Source organism: Eumetopias jubatus, unplaced genomic scaffold, assembly GCF_037043125.1.
Source record: "Eumetopias jubatus isolate StellerSeaLion01/CBP00866 unplaced genomic scaffold, mEumJub1_p1.0 scaffold_13, whole genome shotgun sequence".
In the NCBI taxonomy this organism is placed as follows: Eukaryota; Metazoa; Chordata; class Mammalia; order Carnivora; family Otariidae; genus Eumetopias; species Eumetopias jubatus.
The window spans coordinates 94710927-94730550 of record NW_028274819.1 but is presented as its reverse complement, the minus strand read 5'-3'; the positions used below and the strand labels follow the sequence as shown (position 1 = coordinate 94730550).

At 50.6% G+C, this 19624-nt stretch overlaps 1 protein-coding gene and 1 long non-coding RNA gene across 13 annotated transcripts in view; both read left to right on the top strand.

Moving 5' to 3' along the window:
- Window positions 1-19624, top strand: part of GRAMD1B (GRAM domain containing 1B) — a 251545-nt gene that overhangs the window by 65779 nt on the left and 166142 nt on the right. For 6 of the 12 annotated variants that reach the window (XM_028125877.2, XM_088017652.1, XM_028125881.2 and 3 more), the window contains exon 1: window positions 4208-4703. The exons of 2 other annotated variants lie outside the window; for them this stretch is intronic. In XM_028125877.2, coding sequence (XP_027981678.1) covers window positions 4330-4703 — 374 coding nt within the window. In that variant the 5' untranslated portion in view covers window positions 4208-4329. Of the gene's footprint in view, window positions 1-4207; window positions 4704-19624 lie in introns of those variants that run through there. 4 more of the 12 variants (XM_028125884.2, XM_028125880.2, XM_088017653.1 and 1 more) reach the window with 2 other exon arrangements.
- Window positions 467-4118, top strand: LOC148162682 (uncharacterized). The gene is made up of 3 exons (XR_015766625.1): window positions 467-1165; window positions 2282-2719; window positions 3910-4118. It is a non-coding gene; the product is annotated as an uncharacterized LOC148162682 (long non-coding RNA).

Here is a 19624-nt window from a genome sequence, read left to right as displayed (position 1 = left end):
TTCCTGCTACTCTCTCTCACTGAGCTCCAGTTACGTTTAAAGATGTTCAGAGAAAGCCATTCTATCCATCCTTGGTCATACATTCCAGTCCCTAACTGGATTTAGTCTCAATAGATGATTGTCATCCAACCTGAATTCCCCCACATGGAGCTCTACACTCACTTACTCTTGCTCAGCAACAGAAGGAGAGCTAGAGAGGAAGGTCTGCCATCCTTCACTTTGTGTTTGAAGATTGGTAATAACCCTGTGCCGCAGCATCCTTCACATTTCTATCAGATTTCCAGCTTCTCTGGTAGTAACACAGTCCACTTCCTGTAGGCCTGCTGCCTGCTTCTTTCCCTTGTGCATGGGCGAGCCCTTGGGTGCACTTGTTCTCATGTGCGGGAGACAGACTCCACATCCCAAGCTTGAGGGTGAGGACATTCTGGCTTTTGGCAGCAATGTTGCCACTGAGTTCCTGTCCAGTCCTGCCTCGGCTCTTGCGAGTCGCCTGTCCTTGGCATCTCTGGGGCAGGTGGGATGCGAGGGGTCTGTGGGGGCCTGCCCCCTTGTACCTCGCACTCATTTGGATGTGCACCCGGGAGAAACCTAACTTCACAGCTAGTATTTTTCACTTAGGCTCCCTCCTGAAGTTTTGGCTGCAAACCGGACTATAGTTAGTGGGTTTGCAGAAGTAATAGACAGGTGTTCGGTGTCTTGTGTCTACAGGAAAAGGGAGCCTGAACAGTTGAGCATAAACAACAGTTGCTTGGTAATATGAGCTCCTTTCATTTAAAAGTCCGAGGCCAGGCTGCAGGTGGGGGAAGGGAGGCCAGGTTGTTCTGGCCTGCCACCTGTCTGGGAGGCCAGAGGCCAGGGCAGCTTCCCAGAGAACCGCAGAGTCTGCTGGGAGCCCAATGCAGGACAGAGTGGGGGAGGGGGAGGCAGGGACTGAGATTCTGAAGTCCCCAGTGGAAACCCTTGTCCTGACCCCTTGCCACCAGATGCTTTGGGAAATTGTTTTGTTTTTGTTTTTTAAGATTCTGTGCTTCCATTTCCCCACTTGTAAAATGACTGACGGGATCAAGTAGCTGCATATAGCTTCGTGATATTCCCAGCTGAAGCGAGGGTTGGTAGAATTCAGGTGCCACAAGGGACCTGCGGCTTTCCAGAGCTGATACATCTGGTGAGATTCCCGTGGCCTCTAAAGGGCTTCAGAAGACCTGGGTTCAAGTTCTGGCTTTGTCTTTGACTGTTGTTTGTTTGTTTGTTTGTTTTTATCTATGACCTTGGAGAAAGTTCTACCTCACTCCTAGGTCGCTGGGAAGATAAAATATTATGTATGAAAGTCCTTTACAAAAGTGTGAAGGTTACCATACAACAAAAACACACAGGATACTGAAGAGAATCTAAGGGAAGAGAAACTTGGTTCTTCCCTCAACACGCTTGTTGTCTTAATAGTAATGATGGCTCACCGTCAAAGGGACCTTCCTTTCTCAAAGCAGTTCCCCCTTTATCATCTCACTCAATGGTGCCATGGTAAATAAAAATCAAACAAACAGCTGCGGGGGGACGGGAGGATGTGTTTTGAACAGTGTTTTAGTGGGTAACGGCGTGAAGGAAAGGGAGAAGGGTCTGTCGTAGAAGTAAGCAAGGACGGTGTTGAGGGCCTTGAAGCCCTCTGGGTATCTGCTTCTCAGCCAAGTGAAACCATTTCAGATTTAGTTTGGAGGAGGTTTTCCCTCAGGCCAGGTGAAATGTAAATGATCATTCTGAACTGCGGTGCCCAAGGCTTAAATGAAATCTCCTAGGATTTTTTTGATTTTAGGTCCAGAATCCTATTGTGGGTGGGAAAAGCGGCTGCGGTGTGTGGGAAGAGGGAGCTTGGTGACTTGAATTCCTTTTAAGAGGCATCCACTGAAGTTCAGAGTGTTGGTGATAAACTTCAAGGTCCTGCTCCCCCTTGTGAATCTCCCCCTCCCCCCATTACCCATCAAGCTGGCTAGCCCTGTGTTGTGGATGCTCAGGTCTGTTTGCTTCTTTGCTTTGTTTTGTTTGGCTTCTTACTTCAGCAGGCCCCTCAACAGGCAGGCAATGGGAAGTTATCGGATCCCCTGCAAAGCCCTTGTCCTTGGAGGAAGTCCAAGGCGGTGAGCAACTCCGGGGCCTTGGCTTAACTCAGTATCCTGAAGTTTGGAGTTGCCTGTCCAGCGCCCTCAGCATTCCCGGGGCCTGAAGTAGTGTTCTGCTCCTTGCCAGGCCTGACACCTGAAGGGGTTTCTCCTTTCTATGTCATGTCCAGGAGTTAAAATAGAGTGATACCAAATCACCTTTGAGTGAGCCGGTGGCCGGATGTGGAGAGTCAGAAATAAGACCAGCTGATGATCCAGGGAGTCATTTACAGGTGGGCCTGGCCTTGGCTTTTTGGCCACAGTATCTCTGTCCCAGCGCAAAACTGACTTCCCTCAGTTTTCTGGCCTCTTGGACATTGATACCTTGAGCTCCCCTCCATGGGTCATTCCGGGGCATGATGAACCTATGGCCAGTTGTCATGCTTGAGGTCCTGCTGACCTGCAGGGATGGATTTTCTTGCTGTGACTTCTCGCAAGTCTTTGGGACTGTGATTTTTCCTCAGCTTTGGGACACTAATGAAATGTTCCTGTGCCCATCACCCTGGTAGGGAAGCTGGGGTATCAGCTCTTAACTGGAAATTGGACTCCTAGAGAGGGGCAGAGAACAGGTGAGTCAAATTGTGGATTTAATGGTGCATTCTTCCGTGCTCCTCCTGGTCTGTTTGAAAGCTGCTGTCTCTACTTTGTAGAAGCAAATAGTGAAGAGGCTTATGTGCTGGGCGGGAAGGGAGGAGAATGGACCCTACAGCTCTGCTCTAGAAGCTGGGCTGGCTTATGCTCAAGTCACAATGGAGAATGCCTCAATAAAATGGATCAGTTCTCAGGCCAGGCTCTTAGGGCTGTAGGTCCTTGGGTCTCGGGAGGGAGTGGGTCAGCATACCTTCAGACACTGCTGGGGCTGATTCACTTTCTAGGTTCCATGACCTGGGCACATACTAGATTTGTGTGACCCAGTCCATACCCCTTGCAGGTTGAAGCAGAATTGAATCATCACCCAGGAACATAACTCCCAGGAAGGCTTTGCTGGATGCTTTGCCTTCTGGGTGCTCACTGTCCAGTAACTTCATTTTGTTCTTGGGATGGGGCTATGGTATTGACGGGGTCACTCAAGATGGAGAGGGATCATCAGTCCCTTTTCCTTACTGGTCCTGTGTGTGTCCTATGTCTCTCAGATCCTATTGTCTGTCCTTCCTTGGTATGTCATGTCTGCTGTCCTCAGCTTATTCCACAGAACTTTCTCACTTCTGAACTTGTCATTTTGGAAGCAGCCTCCGGGAACTTTGCAGTCGCCCTCTGACTATGCCCAGCCTTCCTGTGCCCCTACCCGCACTCCCAAATAATTCGAAGAAAGCACTTTTCTGAGAAGACATTCTGCGGAAAAGCCCCCTAGTTTTCCCCCAACCCTGTCTTGGGTGGCCTTGGGGAGTGAGGACTGAATTCCTGATTCCTCCGTTCCCCTTTCCTCCCTCCCCTACCTTCCCCCAAAGAAAAAGCTGGGCGTGAGGTTAATGAGAGCTGCCTGGCCAATCGTTGCTTTGACAAAGTTTGGTTTGTGATCCTGTTTCATTAGGCTGATTGGAGCAGCCTTTACTCGGAGGTAGAGTCCCTCCTCCCCGAGGGATTTCGCGTAGTTTACCCTGGCTGTCGCTGCCTGTGCATGCCCTTTCTGGACAGAAATGACCTCCCCTCCCCTCCCTCTTAGCTCTCCCCTCCTCCTTTTTTGTTTTTATCCAGTGTCTCGCTTCCTCTCTCTTTCTCTCTCCCCCCCATCTCCCTCCCGCTCTCCGCCTCCCTGCAGCGCCACGCCGGCTCCCCAGCCCGGTCGGCCGATCTCGAGCCGCTGAGAGTTTGCCGAGCCGTCCCCTGGGGCCCCGCGCCGCCGAGTCCCGCTAAGGCGAAGACGCAAGCAGGCCGGGGAGAGCGCGGAAGAAAAACAGGCGGGCGCGCCGCGGGAGCCCCAGGAGGGAGGCCGGGCGGCGGCGTGCGGCGGCCGGGGCGGGCCGGCGCCGACGGCCGGGGGGAGCGCGCACCGGAAAGTTCGGCCCCGGCGGCCTCGCGCGCGCCTGCCTCGCGGCGCTCCAGGAGAGGAACTTGCCCTCCGCGCCGCTCGAGCGGCGAGGGTTTCCCAACGTGAGCGGGCTGAGCGCGCCGCGGCCAGGGGTGGGGAACGAGGCGGCTGGCGGAGGGCGCCGAGGGAGCGCGGCCGCCACGGGCCCACATGCCGGCGGCCAACATGCTGGAGAACCTGCAGCCGCCCGCCCTGCAGGTGCCCGAGCCCCAGGGCGCGCCCGAGGGCAGCCCGCTCTGGTCCAGCTCGTCGACCCCCACGCTCCGACGCCGGCGCTTCAAGATGCGCCGCATGAAGAACGTGCAGGAGCAGAGCCTGGAGGCCGGGCTGACCCGGGACCTGCCCGGCGTCCTGGCCCCGGGCAAGGAGTTTCTGCAGCTGCCGTCCATCGAGATCACGCCCTCCAGCGACGAGGACACCCCGTGGTCCAACTGCTCCACACCCAGCGCTTCTCCGCGCCGAAAGCGCTTCCTCCTCCGCAAGTGGCTCAGGGTGAGGGAGCGGAAGGAGTGCAGTGAAAGCAGGTACGTCCCTGCGCCGCCCCCCTGCCTGCTTCCCCTTCCCCTCTCCTGCCCTCCCTGGGGGCGTCCTGGCCGAGACTTCGGGGAGGAAAGCGGGGGGGGGGAGGAGGGGGCCCTCGCCAGAGTGGGCTTCGGGCACCTCTGCGCCCCGCTCGAGGGCCGGGGGTACTTCGGCTTCCACGCGTGTCGCCCTCTTCCCCAAGCCGGGGCCGGGGGGGCCTGCGACTTTCTCCTGTGTCACACACCTGCGTGGGGCTTCCCGCCGCGTTCCATCTCATTCCATCCTCATGGCAAAATGCAAAATAAAACCATGGCAGCTAATACCTGTTGAGTCCTTATCATGTGCAGGTCATTACAGTGAGCACCACGAATCGCGAAAACTCTTGAGTTAGGTACTGCTGTTATTCCCACTTAAGACATGGAGGTAACAGAAGGTGAGAGAGGTTAAGGGGCGCCTCCACTTAGGCTCATATTGCTGAATTCCATTTCAATTTTTATGTTATTTTGGCCACACCAGCTTGCTTTTCCTAGCCCACATGTGTAGAGGATGTGCTGAAGTTTGCATGCTGAGTGATTCATATTTCCTACTACAAGAGTCTTCAGACATCTAGAGCTGCTCTGCCCTACTCTGGTTTGTGCCGGCTACTTTTTTGCCTGGGTTAGTGTGGCATCTGAGTAGTGGGAGAAGTTCGCTTTGTCCTGTCGCTCAGTGTAGAGAACCATAGGGCAGCTCCATAGAGCCTTTGCTAGGAGGTGTGTTGGAGGCAAGCCCACCGCCTGGTTGGAGGGAGAGGGATCCTCACTGGCTCTTTGATACCATGGACTCTGCTCATTTACTTTTAGACGCTAGGGTCCTGTCTTAACAGAGGTTTGTTGCCTGGTGTAGGACAGCTAAAGGATTGGCCACCTTCCCCAGGACTCCTCCTCCCAGGCTCTTTAGTTTCATTCACTTCAGTTCAACAAGTATTTATTGAATGTTCTCCTGAACTCAGTCTGGTACCAGCTGATGTTGATGGGGTCCTGGGGGGAGAGGAGGAAGGGCTGGGTAGGAAAGGGGGATGCCAACTTTGAGAAGGAGAGTGGGCGGAGACTTGTACAAGCAATTAAGAGGTGAGTTTCACTCCTATGGAGGAGGTGGAACCATGGGAAGACAAAGATTTCTGGAAGGGAGAGGCTCAAACTGTGACAAATACAGACGGGGGGTAGAAAACAGGAAAAGTGTGAGGTCAGGGGCATGAGATCAGGAAAGGGGAGCAATATGGACAAAGGCAAAAGAAGCAGGGTGGTGGCACCAGCCTAGCTCATTTGGAAGAGCCTGTCGCTCTTGATCTCTTCGGGGTCATGGGTTCGAGCTTTACTAAAAAAAAAAAAATAAACTTTAGAGGAAGAAAGAAGTAGGGAGAACCTTGTGTCTTTGAGGGGACACTGAAGAATCAGTGGGGTTATGCTAAGCTTTCCAGGATCTCTTTTCTGTGGACTGGAAATGGTTATCCTGAAAGAGCTTTTTGTGGACCTGAGGATAACAATTCTTTCTCTCCGGTACCTCGTCCTGCTGCCTTTTCCACAGAGTAGAGGGAAGGGGGGCAAGCTTGGTGGGGGCTAATGTTCTTCTTCCTCCTCCTCCTCCTCTTTTTTTTTTTTAAGTAATCTCTATTGAAGTCACAACCCCACTCTACCAACTGAGCCAGCCAGGAGCTAATCTTGAATGAAAATAGTTCATCGGGGCGCCTGGGTGGCTCAGTTGGTTAAGCGACTGCCTTCGGCTCAGGTCATGATCCTGGAGTCCCGGGATCGAGTCCCACATCGGGCTCCCTGCTCAGCGGGGAGTCTGCTTCTCCCTCTGACCCTCTCCCCTCTCATGCTCTCTGTCTCTCATTCTCTCTCTCTCAAATAAATAAAATTAAAAAAAAAAGAATTTTGGGGTGCCTGGGTGGCTCAGTTGGTTAAGTGACTGCCTTCAGCTCAGGTCATGATCCTGGAGTTCTGGGATCGAGTCCCACAAGGGGCTCCCTGCTCAGTAGGGAGTCTGCTTCTCCCTCTGACCCTCTTCCCTCTCGTGCTCTCTATCTCTCATTCTCTCTCTCTCAAATAAATAAATAAAATCTTTAAAAAAAAATAGTTCATCACAGTTTGTCAGCTTTCCCCTCAAATGTGAGAGACCCTAATAGAGACCCTCCCTTCAAATGTGAGAAACCCTAATAGAGACCCTGTTTTGGTTTTGGGATTTGCCATGCATGTGGAGGACAAAATTTGGGGAAAAGAGTTGCATTGGGTGAGGATGGAGGTGGATTTGGTTGGAATTAAGGAAGGCTTTCTTGGTTTTGAGAGTTGTCTAAAGGTGCCGTGGAATCTTCAATATTCTTAAAATCAGGAAGGATTTTCACCTTGTAGGTATAGATGAAGGCAGGTCTTTTAAATGATGGCTTGCTGGATTAGAAGAATATACGTGTGTGTGTAGAATGAAGGCAGACTCTGAATTCAAACCCAAATTGGTCTGACTCAGATCTCTACTCTTAACCGCTGTTACACTGTCTCCTGTTGGAATCTCTCTGGATCTTGGCAAAGACAAAACCCCATCGTGTGTAGGTCTTAGAAATGGAAGGCTTCTTGGAGAGAAAAGAAGCAATCAAGTGAGTAGAAGCTTGTGGATGCCCAGCAAGCTACCCTGAGAAAGAGTTGGCTTTTGAGGACAGTAGAGCAGAAAGAATATTGGACTTGAAGCCAGGAGATTTTGGTTTATTATTATTTTTTTAATTTTTAAAGATCTTATCCAAGAAAGAGTGAGAGAGCATGAGTGGGGAAGAGGGTCTGGGAGAGAGAGAAGCAGGCTCCCCACTGAGCAGGGACCCCCCCCCTCCATGCGGGGGCTCCATCCCAGGACCCCGGGATCATGACCCGAGCCGGAGGCAGACTCTTAACCAATTGAGCCGCCCAGGTGCCCCCAGGAGATTTCAGTTTAAATTTCAGTTCTGTCATTTAGTAGGTATGGGACCTTGGATACCCCACTTCGTTCACCTCTCTGTGTGTCTCACCTTCTCCATCCGTGGCGGGGGAAATGTGTCTCAGGAGTAATACTCGTGAAAATGTTTCCCACACGTGAAAGTGCTATGTCAGGGTGAAGGATTATTGTCAGTTTTCTGTGAGTATTTGCATGGAGTGGATGTACGCTTGAGAGTATGAGCTGACGCACTCAAGTGTCCTGGAGCAGCACCTGGCGCTCCTCACACCTGATGGGATTGGAAAATTGCTCTGCTCTGGCCTGGTTTAGCCAGCGGGGATTAGCACGCCAGGCCCAGTGTGATAGCCATTCTCTTCACCTTCGTCCTCCGGAATCTACCCCTCCACAGGCGAGGAAAGCACCTTTCAGGCTGCAGTGGAGTCCGATGCGGTAGAAGGCAAGGGGCTGTGGATTTTAGCTGCACACGTTAAACACAGAAAGAGGATCGGGAGACCCCTTTTTTCCCCTCCTTTAACCCTAGGAAGAAAGAAGTGGAGAGAGGGTCAAGTTAGTGTGGTTTGGGGAACCAAGGACCTTGGGGTACAGTAGTGAAATAATCCACGCCCGGTTTTGTTCGGTTCATCTTCGCATCCTCACTTTCTAGCACTGTACTTGGCCTTTTATGGTGATCAGTACGTGTTTGTTGGGGCACCTGGGTGGCTCCGTCGTTAAGCATCTGCCTTCGGCTCAGGTCATGGTCCCAGGGTCCTGGGATCGAGCCCCGCATCGGGCTCCCTGCTCCGCGGGAAGCCTGCTTCTCCCTCTCCCACTCCCCCTGCTTGTGTTCCCTCTCTCACTGTGTCTCTCTCTGTCAAATAAATAAACAAAATCTTTAAAAAAAAATAGTGTTTTGTTGGTGAATAAATTAAAAATGAGTGGAAGAATGATTCTTTTTTTCTCTACTGTTGGGAATGAAATTATCTTTATTCATAAGTCAGGGAGAATTTCCTGGAGGAGATGAGTTCAGAGCTGAGGTTTTTTTTCCCCCGTCACAGCTTTATTGAGGTATAATTTACGTACCATACCATTCACTCATTTTTAAAGTATACAATTCAGTGGTTTTTAGGATGTTCCCAAATATGCACAACCTTCATCACAGTCAATTTTAGAGCATTGTGACCCCAAAAGGAAACCCATACCCTTTATATCCCACCCTCAGTGCTCCTATTCCTCTCCCCGGCCGTAGGCAGCCACACATCTACTTTAGAGGGCAGAGGCTTTTGTGGTTGTTGATATGTTTTGTTTTGAAAATTTATGTGTTCATTTGAGAGAGAGAGCATAGGGTGGGAGGGAGAGGGAGACAGAGAATCCCAAGGAGACTCCCCGCTGAGCATGGAGCCCGAAGCAGGGCTTGATCCCAGGACCCTGAGACCATGATCTGACCTGATATCAAGAGTCGGCCACTCGACCCACTGAGCCACCCAGGTGCCCTGAGAGCAGAGTTTTGAAGAGACCAGATGCTTGTTGGTGAAAGCAGTTTGGGGTGTTGGTTTGAAGATGGGAATGGATGACTATAAGAGTGGCCTCGATGAGGGATGTGGAAAATAGGGAAGTGAGCTGATGGGCTGACCGACTTGATTTATGCTGGAGAGTTGGAATTTCAGTTTATCAGTCAACAAAGATGCATTGAGATCCCACAGACAGTGTGCTCTGTATACAAAGAGGATTCAGCTCACTGGGGAGCCACTATAGTTTCTAGAACCTGGGAAAGATGTGCAGAGTGGTATTTGAGGCAGCTAATTCTTGCTGCTCTGTGTGAACTGGGTGGTGAGTTAGGGGCCCGAGCCTTGCACTGTTCTTACAGCACTCTGGGAATTGTTAGCTACCATTTAACATAAGATGGCACTTTTTTTTTTTTTTTGCTGGCCGTGTTGCCCTCTGAGCCTCCCTCCAAAAATGGTAGAGTGAAGTTGATGGGGCAAGCTTTTGGAATTAGTACCTGCATGTCTCCTTAAATTCCTTGGCCATAACTGGTTGTAGCGATTGTTCAAAACTCTCTGACCTGCCGGATTCTGGTGAAAAGTCGGAAATTGGACGGAACCCTCGACTGGCAGGATGGCATACTGTCCTCATTCCCTGGAGGGAGAGGGGAAAGCTGACAAGGGCCCAGTGAGCAGGTGTGGATGACTACTTGTAGGCTGTCTTTCCAGAGGACACAGCAATACATCTCTGCTTCTTTGCCCCGCCCCGGGGCGCCTCCCCCCCCCAAGTATTGTCATTATTTGGGCCACCATGGCCCCTTGGCTGTTCTGTCCCCTCTTCTTCTGTAACATCCTCAGGCTGCTCAGAGTCCTTTCAACTTGGAGCCTCAAGGTTTCCGCTCTGCGACACACATCTGACCTCAGGCGGCGCCTCTCACTGATTCTGCCCAGCCTGGTGGGCCAGGCTCTCCATCTGGTGGTGCCAGCCTCGCCGGTGTGTGGGTTGGCAGGTAATGGTATCATTGGTGTATTTATCTTGATTCTTCAGCCTTTTCTCTGACCTTCGGAGAGAATCTTGCTTCTGGTTTCAGCTCCATTTTCAGGGGAGCAGGGTGAGCTCTGCATCCAGACACTCTACCCATCACCTCTGTGCGCACCCTGCGGTGTATGAGAGGCACAGGGAGTGTGGGGGGAGAGGAATGGCATTTTTTTTTTAAGATTTTATTAGAGAGAGAGAGAGAACACAAGCAGGGGGAGGGGGAGAGGGAGAAGCAGACTCCCCATGAGCAGGGAGCCCGATGCAGGGCTTGATCCCAGGACCCTGAGATCATGACCTGAGCCAAAGGCAGATGCTTAACGACTGAGCCCCCCAGGCGCCTGAGAACTGTCATTCTTTCTTAACACAAAACAACAAAAACAAATGCAGTGGAGACCTGTGATCTGTCAGCAGATTAAGTAAGTAACGGGTGCTGGATTAGGTGAAACTAGTGAAAGCCTCTGTCCGACCTATAAATCCTGGAGGGCGGGGACTGCGTTTTACTTGGTGCCAAGTTTTCTGCAGAGTGCCTTCAATACACAATCCCATTTAATCCTCACAAGAAACTCCCCAGGTGGGTGTTAACGGCTGAGAAGGCTGAGAAACCTGAAGTTCAGAGATTAACTCGCTCCAGGTCAAACAGAAGCAAAGGTGAGATTTGAACCATTCCAGAGCCTGAGCTCTCTGCAGGACACTGTACCATCTCTCCAGGGCCTGGAAATCGTTGGCTCTTGCATGTTTGAGAAAGCATACATGTGGAGGGGAAGGGTGTGAGAGAAGGTAGGAATGAGGTCAGCAGGATAGGAAGGGCTCCCGGGAGAAAGCTGTAGGGCTTGTGGGCGAGCACTGCTGCGTGGGGGGGCTGTGCTGACCCGTCTGGGAAAACTGCTCCGCCAGCGTTTGGCTAGAGATGTGGTTTCCAAATTCTAACAGTTTGTGGAAACTGAGGAGGTCGAAGTGGAGCCCCATGGGCTGATTCACACTGGCCAGGCTCCTCTGTGGAGGTTGGTTATTTTAAGAGTTTCCATGGTGGTTACGTGCTAAGAGGGCGCCAGTTATGCATCAGGCAGGAGCCACGGATGATCCTGGGGCAGATTAGCAGGTGATGATTCTGCCCAGTGCGGTTAATTTCTCACGAGTCCTCTCCATCCACCAGTTGCTAGGCTGGTCACTGATAATTGCTTCTAGGGTAACGCTATTTTCCATTAAGGCGTCTGAATGGCTAACCTGCCGGTGGGGAATTTCCTTCCTGACCTCCGTGCACGAGCCACTGGGCCCTGGAGCAGGTGTTCAGACACCCAACCAAGCGGGCCTGAGAGCCCAGGGCGGTTGCTGGGTTGTGGTGTGTACAAGAGCTTTCTGCAGCCCAAGGGCTTTTTCTAGAGCTTTTGCCCTCTTGGGTTCTTGCCTCCATAGCCCGCATTGGTGTGGTGATGCGCCAAGGGGCTGTTGTGTCTGGTGTGAAGGAAGATACAGCTTTTACACCTCTCGTGGGGTTGGGGTTTGAGGCGGGGGGTCTGTCAGCTCTTGTTCTGTGATTTCGGCGCCTGAGGCATCTTCCTTCCTGCTCATAGCCCAGATGGCAAAGCTTCCATACAGGATGCAAAACGGAAAATCAAACGTGGGCAGGACGGAGATGCTTTGAGCTGCAACAGAGAGATGTCAGGCAGTGGCTGGCCCCGCCCCCTGCCGCTGTGCGCAGCCACGTGCCACCTTCTAAAAATAGTCCTGGTGTCAAATATTCTCCTCTGTGTTCCAGACACTGTATTTCTGGATTTTCAATGCAAATAATACTGTTCAGAATCGTCAGCGAGACGTGGCTGTGGCTCAGCTGAGATCAGTCAGTGGGGGAGGAGAGGAGGGATAAGGAAATCCGTGGCCCTTCCACTGGAGCCCCCGATACATTGTTTTTTTTGGTCCGATGGTATAAAATCCTATGTTCTACATCCTTCGTACACACTCCGTGTTGAGATTCTGGTTGTTCAACCCTGATTGTCGATGAGATAAGGAAACAAGGCGATAGGTGCATCGCGGTGGTAGATCTGGGTTAGGGCTGGGAACTCTGGCCTCCGACCTCAAGTCTGGGCCTGTTTCCGTCACTTCTCCGGAGCTTCTTGGTGCCTCGTGAGACCTCCCCGTGTCAGCACATCGCTGCAGTAATGCCTCTTCTCAGCCTGCTGCCTCTTAACCTACTCGGTCTGACCACAGAGGGTTTTAGGCTTGCTGCTTCTTGGTTAGCAAATTCAGTCAGGAAGTGAGGGGGCTGAGTGAGGGGGAAAAAAAGAAAAAAAAAAACCCAACAAACCAACAACCCACTTGGTTTTCCCCCTTTCTTTCACAACTATGGAAAAAGAATTTGCCCTGGAGGCCCGGTGGGCGAAAGGGGAGTACGGTAACCCTTGCATGATTTGACTCAACGATTAGGAAAATACAGAAAGACCTAGTGGACGGTTGGTTTGGTGACACATTTTTGAGGCTCTGCAAGGGTCTTCCAGCTTCTTAAAAGAAATTCTTACGTCCCAAAGGCCAGTAGATGTGTGTGTAATAAAATAGCTAGTTAATGTAAAATTTGGGGCCGTAGGGAAGAGAAGGATACAGCTCATCATTTCACTATGCCACTGGCCGCATATTTGGTGTATTATCACCCACTATGTTTTCTCATTCGGGTTTCCCTTTTATCTTTTATTTATTTTAAAATATTTATTTGTTTGTTTGTTTGTTTGACATAGAGCACACAAGCAGGGGGAGAAGCGGGCTTTCCTGCTGAGCAGGGAGCCCAACACGGGGCTCGATCCCAGGACCCCGAGGTCATGACCTGAGCTGAAGGCAGACGCCCAGCCGACTGAGCCCCCCATCATCCAGGTTTCCTTTTTAAGTGATAGACATTTTGTTTCATCGGCTCTTCTGTTACCTTGTCCCTGTAGAAGGTGGGGCAGAATGTAAGTCCTTACGTTGAGGACAGGTGAGTCTGTGAAGGGGTAGCGGGGAAGAATTTCTGCAGCACCGTTTTTGGAGGAGCCATGAGGATGAGATGCTTCTCCAAAGTGGGGGGAAGAACTCACTCTACAGAGATGCCACTTAGCCTCGTCCTTGTGGTTTCCATAACCAAACCTATGCGTTAGTGCCCGTCTGACTCCACAGAGCCATCTGCCCTGATCCGGCAAGTGTTTGCCTTCTAGCTGGGTCATTACACTCCAAGCTCTTCCTGACCTTTTGTTTGCTTCTCAGGTCAGGGTTGGATGGAATGGCAGTAAGAAAGATTATTCTGAACAGGGTGGCGGTTTTCCAGGGAACAGTTTGCCCTTAGCCTGGGTGGCAACATGTTTTCTCTATCTTTGTCTGTGATGAATCACATCTTCCTGACAGGTGAAGACCTCATAAAAAAAAATTTAAAAAAGGCCTCAGAAAAGAGGACTGCACCACCTCTCTTGGTTACTTCTTTCTATGTTTCAAGGCCTGCTACTGAGAAAGTTCTTCCTCAGATCTGACTGAAATCCCCGGTGGTAAGGTTCAAACACGTTTTCTCTAGTTTTGTCTTCAGTGAGGACGAGAGATGGGTCGTCATCCTTTGAGAACATTCCTTCAGAGACTTATTCTTAGTAGTAACGTGTGCTGTGGCTTGCAGATCCTGAGGGAAGCCCTCGGTTTGTGCTAGTGATTACTTGGACCTCACAGGTGCCCTGGGGCCCTGCGGACTTCCTGGGAGGATTGGCGGCCACATGTGTCGGAAGACCAGAGTAGAAAGTGGCCCGCCCATTCGGAAAGTTCCGAGCGACCCTGAAAGATTCCTCTCTCTCAAATGCCTTCTCCATGCTTGGGTTGCTTCCTTAAATGCCTCTGTGAGTTGACATGCTTTTTCTTTGTAGTTAGAGAGATTAAGCTGAAAAATCAGAGAGCTCAGGAAAGCTGATTCTCATAGTTGAAACATTTACTGGATACTTACAGGGCTTTGCTGGGTGCTTGGGATACAGGGCTGGACGCAAACGGCCCTTCCGTTGAGGAGCTTTTGGCCCGTGTGGAGAGCAACGTGAAAAAGATAATTTCATGAGAATAGGGAAGTCAGAATACGGCATTAAAAAAAAAAATAGGTCTGAGGAAAAAGTTGGCTGGAAGGGACAGGGGAGGAGGGTCCTAGGACCTAAATGGCACCACAGTGTTGTCTTACTTCTCTATACTCAGCTGCCACCTGTTAGTCCCTATAGTTCTGGCTCTGCCACTGTCCGGAGAATCTACTCTTCGTGGTGGCTGGGATTTGTGGGGTCATTTCAGCTTGGAACAAACAGAAGTCCAAGGCCGTGGAGTTGGTCAGCAGCAGAGATGGCTCTGGAGTACAGGTACCCTGCATGTCAACTCGGCGTTCAGCCCGCCCTGTGTCTGGGGAGCCCATTCTGCGTGGGATGGAGCCCTGTCTCCATCAGCGAACTCAGGAAGCTCACGTAGGCCTCGTCCGTGGATGGTCTTTCGGAGGACCAATGTCCTAGCACCAGTCCGGGGGACCATCCGAGGCAGCTGGGCTGTTGGCTGGGGTTCAACTCATTTTCTCCCTGTGTGGTCCTGGACGGGTGACTCTGTCTCTCCGTGTCTGGGCATCTTTCTCCTCTGTAAAGTGGAGAGCACACATTTCTTCTAACTCTTGTAAGACAGTTTAAGTAGATGCATCTGAAGAGTTATGCTAATGTTATTATTAGTTAGTAAAAGTGAGATTTTTTTGGTGGTCTGTGAGGCCTCTGAGTTTGCTCCTCTGGTCAGCACAAGCTGGAACAGTGGTTACTTCTTTGATCAATTATGAGATGTCGCTTTTCTTAGCTACCAATAGGTGCTGAAAATGAGCTTTTACAATTCATGGGCTGCTCTTGTCCGTCTGTCTCTTCAGTGTCTGTCTGCTTAAGGTCTGACTCCAGGTTTCTTATTTTTCCCTCTCCTTTCCCCTCCCTCTGCGCCTCCTCCTCCTAAATCTACACTTGTTTCATCCACTTGAGTGGCTTTAATTATTTCTCTATGGTGATGACTCTCACATACCTCAGAACTCCTCTCTTTCCTGAGCTGTAGGCTCAGACCTAAGAGTGACTAATGGACATTTCATAGGGATGTTCTTCAAAACTCCACGTCGGTGTCCTTGAACTGGCCCTCTGCCCTCCAGCCCAGTTCCTCTCCCTCAGTTCCTTGCACTGGGGATGGGGACCGGTCAGCTTCACGAGGCTTCCCTCGTCTGGGAGGGTATTCTTCAAGCCCGTCTTCCTGACTCCATCACCATTGCTCCTCTCCAGGCCACCATCTCTCCTGTGTGTTCCTCAAGTGTCCTCCTCGCTGGCCTCCCTGCCTCCCGTGAAGCCCTGTCCTTTCATTCTTGGCTGCAGCCAAAGTGGTCTTCACGACCTCACTTCTGCTCCCCTCCTGCTTCTGCTCCCAGTCCCGTGCCTCCAGCCATAGTGGCCCCTCCGCGCCTTGAGTGGGGCACTTTCTCTTGTTTCCTGGTCTCCACAGACACTGTTCCTTCAGCTGGAATTCCCCTTTGGTAACACCGACCCACTTTACCACGCTGCCCTTCTTTTCTTCTCTTTTGGGTCTTTCCTCCAGGAAGTATTTCCAGACTCTGGTGTTTATTTTTTATTTTATTTTATTTTATTTTTTATTTTATTTTATTTTATTTTATTTTATTTTATTTTATTTTATTTTATTTTATTTTAAGATTTTGTTTATTTGCCAGAGAGAGAGCACAAGCAGGGGGAGTGGCAGACAGAGGGAGAGGGAGAAGCAGGGTCCCCGCTGAGCAGGGAGCCCGACGGGTTTCCCTGGATCCTGGGATCATGACCCAAGCCGAAGGCAGATGCTTAATTGACTGAGCCACCCAGGCGTCCCCAGACTCTGGTGTTTATTACATGTCCTAATTTATGATTATGTTCCTAAATTGCGATTATGTGGTCACATTGCATCCTTTACTGGATCATAAGCTGTGAGGGCAGAGTTTATTTTATTCAGGATTTATTTTATTCAGAGCTTGCTGAGCTCTTTGCGCGGAACATCGTAGGAACTCAGTACATAAGTATTTAGGGAAGGAGTAAATAATCGAAGGACTGTACAGAAACTTGATTTTCATGGAATTCTAGTGTAAATCATTTTGCAAAGCAAGAAGTCCTCTTTTTTTTTAAGATTTTATTTATGTATTTGACAGAGAGAGACACAGTGAGAGAGGGAACACAAGCAGGGGGAGTGGGGGAGGGAGAAGCAGGCTTCCTGCCGAGCAGGGAGCCCGATGCGGGGCTCAATCCCAGGACCGTGCGATCGTGACCTGAGCCGAAGGCAGACGCTTAATGACTGAGCCACTCAGGTGCCCTGCAAGAAGTCCTCTTGAAGCTGAATAATTACCCCCCCATATCCCATTTATGTAAATCTGGATGATTACATAATGGCTTGTTTGCTTTGAGTCTGTTGGTTTCTTTTGTGTTTTTATTTCTTTGTGCTGTGTCTTCCATCAGACTGTCGGTGCCCAGAGATCAGAGACTGCTGTTCTTCTTCTTCTTTTAGATTTATCTGAGAGAGAGAGAGAGAGAGAGACCATGAGAGGTGGGAGGGTCAGAGGGAGAAGCAGACTCCCTGCTGAGCAGCAGGGAGCCCGATGCGGGACTCGATGCCGGGACTCCAGGATCATGACCTGAGCCGAAGGCAGTCACTTAACCAACTGAGCCACCCAGGCGCCCCGAGACTGCTGTTCTTCTAAGGGTGGTCTCTATTCAGGGAGTTTAACTTGGCATCTGTAGGTGGAGGTGGTTGACTTTTCCCAAAACGAGGCTCCAGAAAGCAAGAACAGGTCGGAAGCAATATTTTGGCCAATGGTCGACCCAGAGCCCAGGTACTGTCTGCAAAGAGGAGTAACTAACCCTTTTCCCACCAAAGACCTGTGGCAGTTTTGAAGGGTGTTTTGAATTTTGGAGCTGTGGTTGCCATGGTAACCACACTTTTTCTGGCCTTCTGATTCCAGGTCGGGGCTACAGTTGTTCCTCTTGCAGGAGAGGAGGATTTTGGAATACGTGCATCCTTCCTCCTACCCTCTCCCCCACCCCCCACCCCCACCGCCAGTTAATCCACCAAATATTTATTGACCACGTGTGATGTGACAGGTGCTGTTCTAGATACCAGAAACTATAGCGAATACCGTAGTTTCTAGCTAGCAGAGCTTGCATCCTAGAGAGGGGAGGGAGACAGTAAATAAAGGAATGAGGCCACAGTGATCCCTGTTTATTTAAACACAAGTTACTTGGGCACATCCCTGGAAGAGAATTCGTCTGTGTTCTAAAATGTAGAAATCGGGAATTGTGAAAGTAACGTCTTCCGCCCTGCTCTGCAGAGAGAGAGAGGAATGGGGGTGCAGCTGAGGGCTGAACGTGGGAGCAGACTCCCTCCCACTGACAGGAGGGCTTCATTCAGGGGCAGGCATCTCGGAATGCAGATGCATCTGGTGCTCTGACATTTTCCAAGACCTTGGGAGACACTGCTGTGAAGCTGGTTCTCTCTCTGCAGCTGTCGGATGTCAGGGCATTTGTCCTGGTGTTTTCCTCTCGGCTCTAGCGAAAGCCAGGAGCGGAAGGGCCACCGGGAGAAATGGGCCTTCTTCATGCAATGTAGTGGCAGCCTGAAGACAGGCCTTGAATGCCAGGTACTGAGGCACCACAGAGTGTGGACTCTGAACTCCTGAACTGGGAGCCTGGGGCGGGGGAGGCAGGCCTACAGAGGAAAGAGGGGACACTGACACTTGCCACTGGAGCTTCCAGTCAGAGCAGCAGAGAATGGTGCCCACGTGGAGACAGGTGAAAACAATGCTGGCGATTGCAGTTTATCATAATCTCTGAATTTGGGCAGCGCTTTATCCTTTTCAAAGGGACTTACCAGGCCATGGGCTCCAGGAAGGCAGCACAGAGGATGATTATTCTTTGCATTTGCCCCAACACATGCCATACTTCCTGGCATGCACCGAGCCTCCAGTCACGTGCTTAGGGCTTGGCCATCCCTTGCTTCATTTGCTCCGGTTTCCTGTGGGGCAGGTGTAAACGACTGTGTCCATTTGGCCCTTAAGGAAATTGAAACTCTGCAGCATGCCTACATCCGTACAACTAACTAGTGATGGAATCGTGACTCAAAAAGAGGTGGTCCTGTCTCTTTTAATTCAGGCCTTTTTTGATACCGTACAAGAATACATGTGCATATCTAATATCATCCTGAGGTTTATATGCATGTGCTGACAATGTAGGTAATGAAAATCCACAGGAAATGGAAAATAGAGACCGAACATTATAAGCTGCTGTTTCAGTGGGCCTCTGTTCTGTTAAAGCAGCAGCCGCTGTGAAAAGCTTTGGCTGGATTTTTTACCTCCCCTGCGGGACCCATGAAATATTCAGGCTGCCCCAGCAAGGAGCATTCGAATTCCGCACGCCCTTATGGCTTGGCTACTGTACGCCAGCCACTGGGCTCTGGCTGGCCTCTGCTCTTGAAGGATTTAGTCTAGTTTATTTATTGTCCATCCATTCATCTGTTCAACTCTAAGTTTTTATTGAGCATCTTTTAGGCGGTCAGTGCAAAACATACAAATAAATGTAAGATCTAGAAAGGTGGCAGGTGCCCTCCAAGGAGAGGGCAGCAGGAACTGTGGCATTTGATCATCCTGGTAACTGGCCAGATCTTTCTGCGAAGGACGTCCTCTCTAGCAGAAGACCTTCCTTTGTAAATGGAGCTGGATGGACATTTTGTCTTAGGAGAGCAGAAGCAAATTACTGTCACCCTAGGGCCTGACTCATTCATTTCACGGAAGAGACAAAGATGGCTTGTGTTTTGCTGACTGGGGAATCCCAGCCATGGGCCTGGGGTAACCTGGCCCGCTTCTCTTCTCTCTTTTCTGCAGAACACAGGACCGCTGAACTTCCCTTTGCCTTCCTCTAGCAGAGGATGGGCCGGGGAAGCAAAAGTTCTGTTTTGTTTCTCATACCTTTGATGCAAAGGATTCCAAAGTTGGGCATTTTTGGATTATTATCTGTGCCTATTTCTGACCTTAGTCCTCATAGCCATGGAGAGTCTAGAGTTCTAGAGCATCTGTCCCCAGTTGCCTATAAGCTTAGGGCCCCTCTGGGTGACAGGTGCTGTTTGGAAATAATTCACTTTCACTGTCTTAGCTCAGTAGTGTCCTCAGAGGGTTAGTAAGAAATAGTTGAGTGCATGCAGGTCCAAACATACTTGTCCAGGTTCAGTGGATGGGTGTCAGAGAATGAATGAATGAATAAGTAAACAGACCTTTAAAAACAAATGTATTGTGAGGGATGCCTGGGTGGCTCAGTCAGTTAAGCATCTGCCTTGGGCTCAGGTCATGATCCCAGGGTCCTGGGATTGAGTCCCACATTGGGCTTCTTCTTCAGTGGGGAGCCTGCTTCTCCTTCTGCCTGCCGCCCCCCCGCTTGTGTGCGCTCACTCTCTCTTTCTGGCA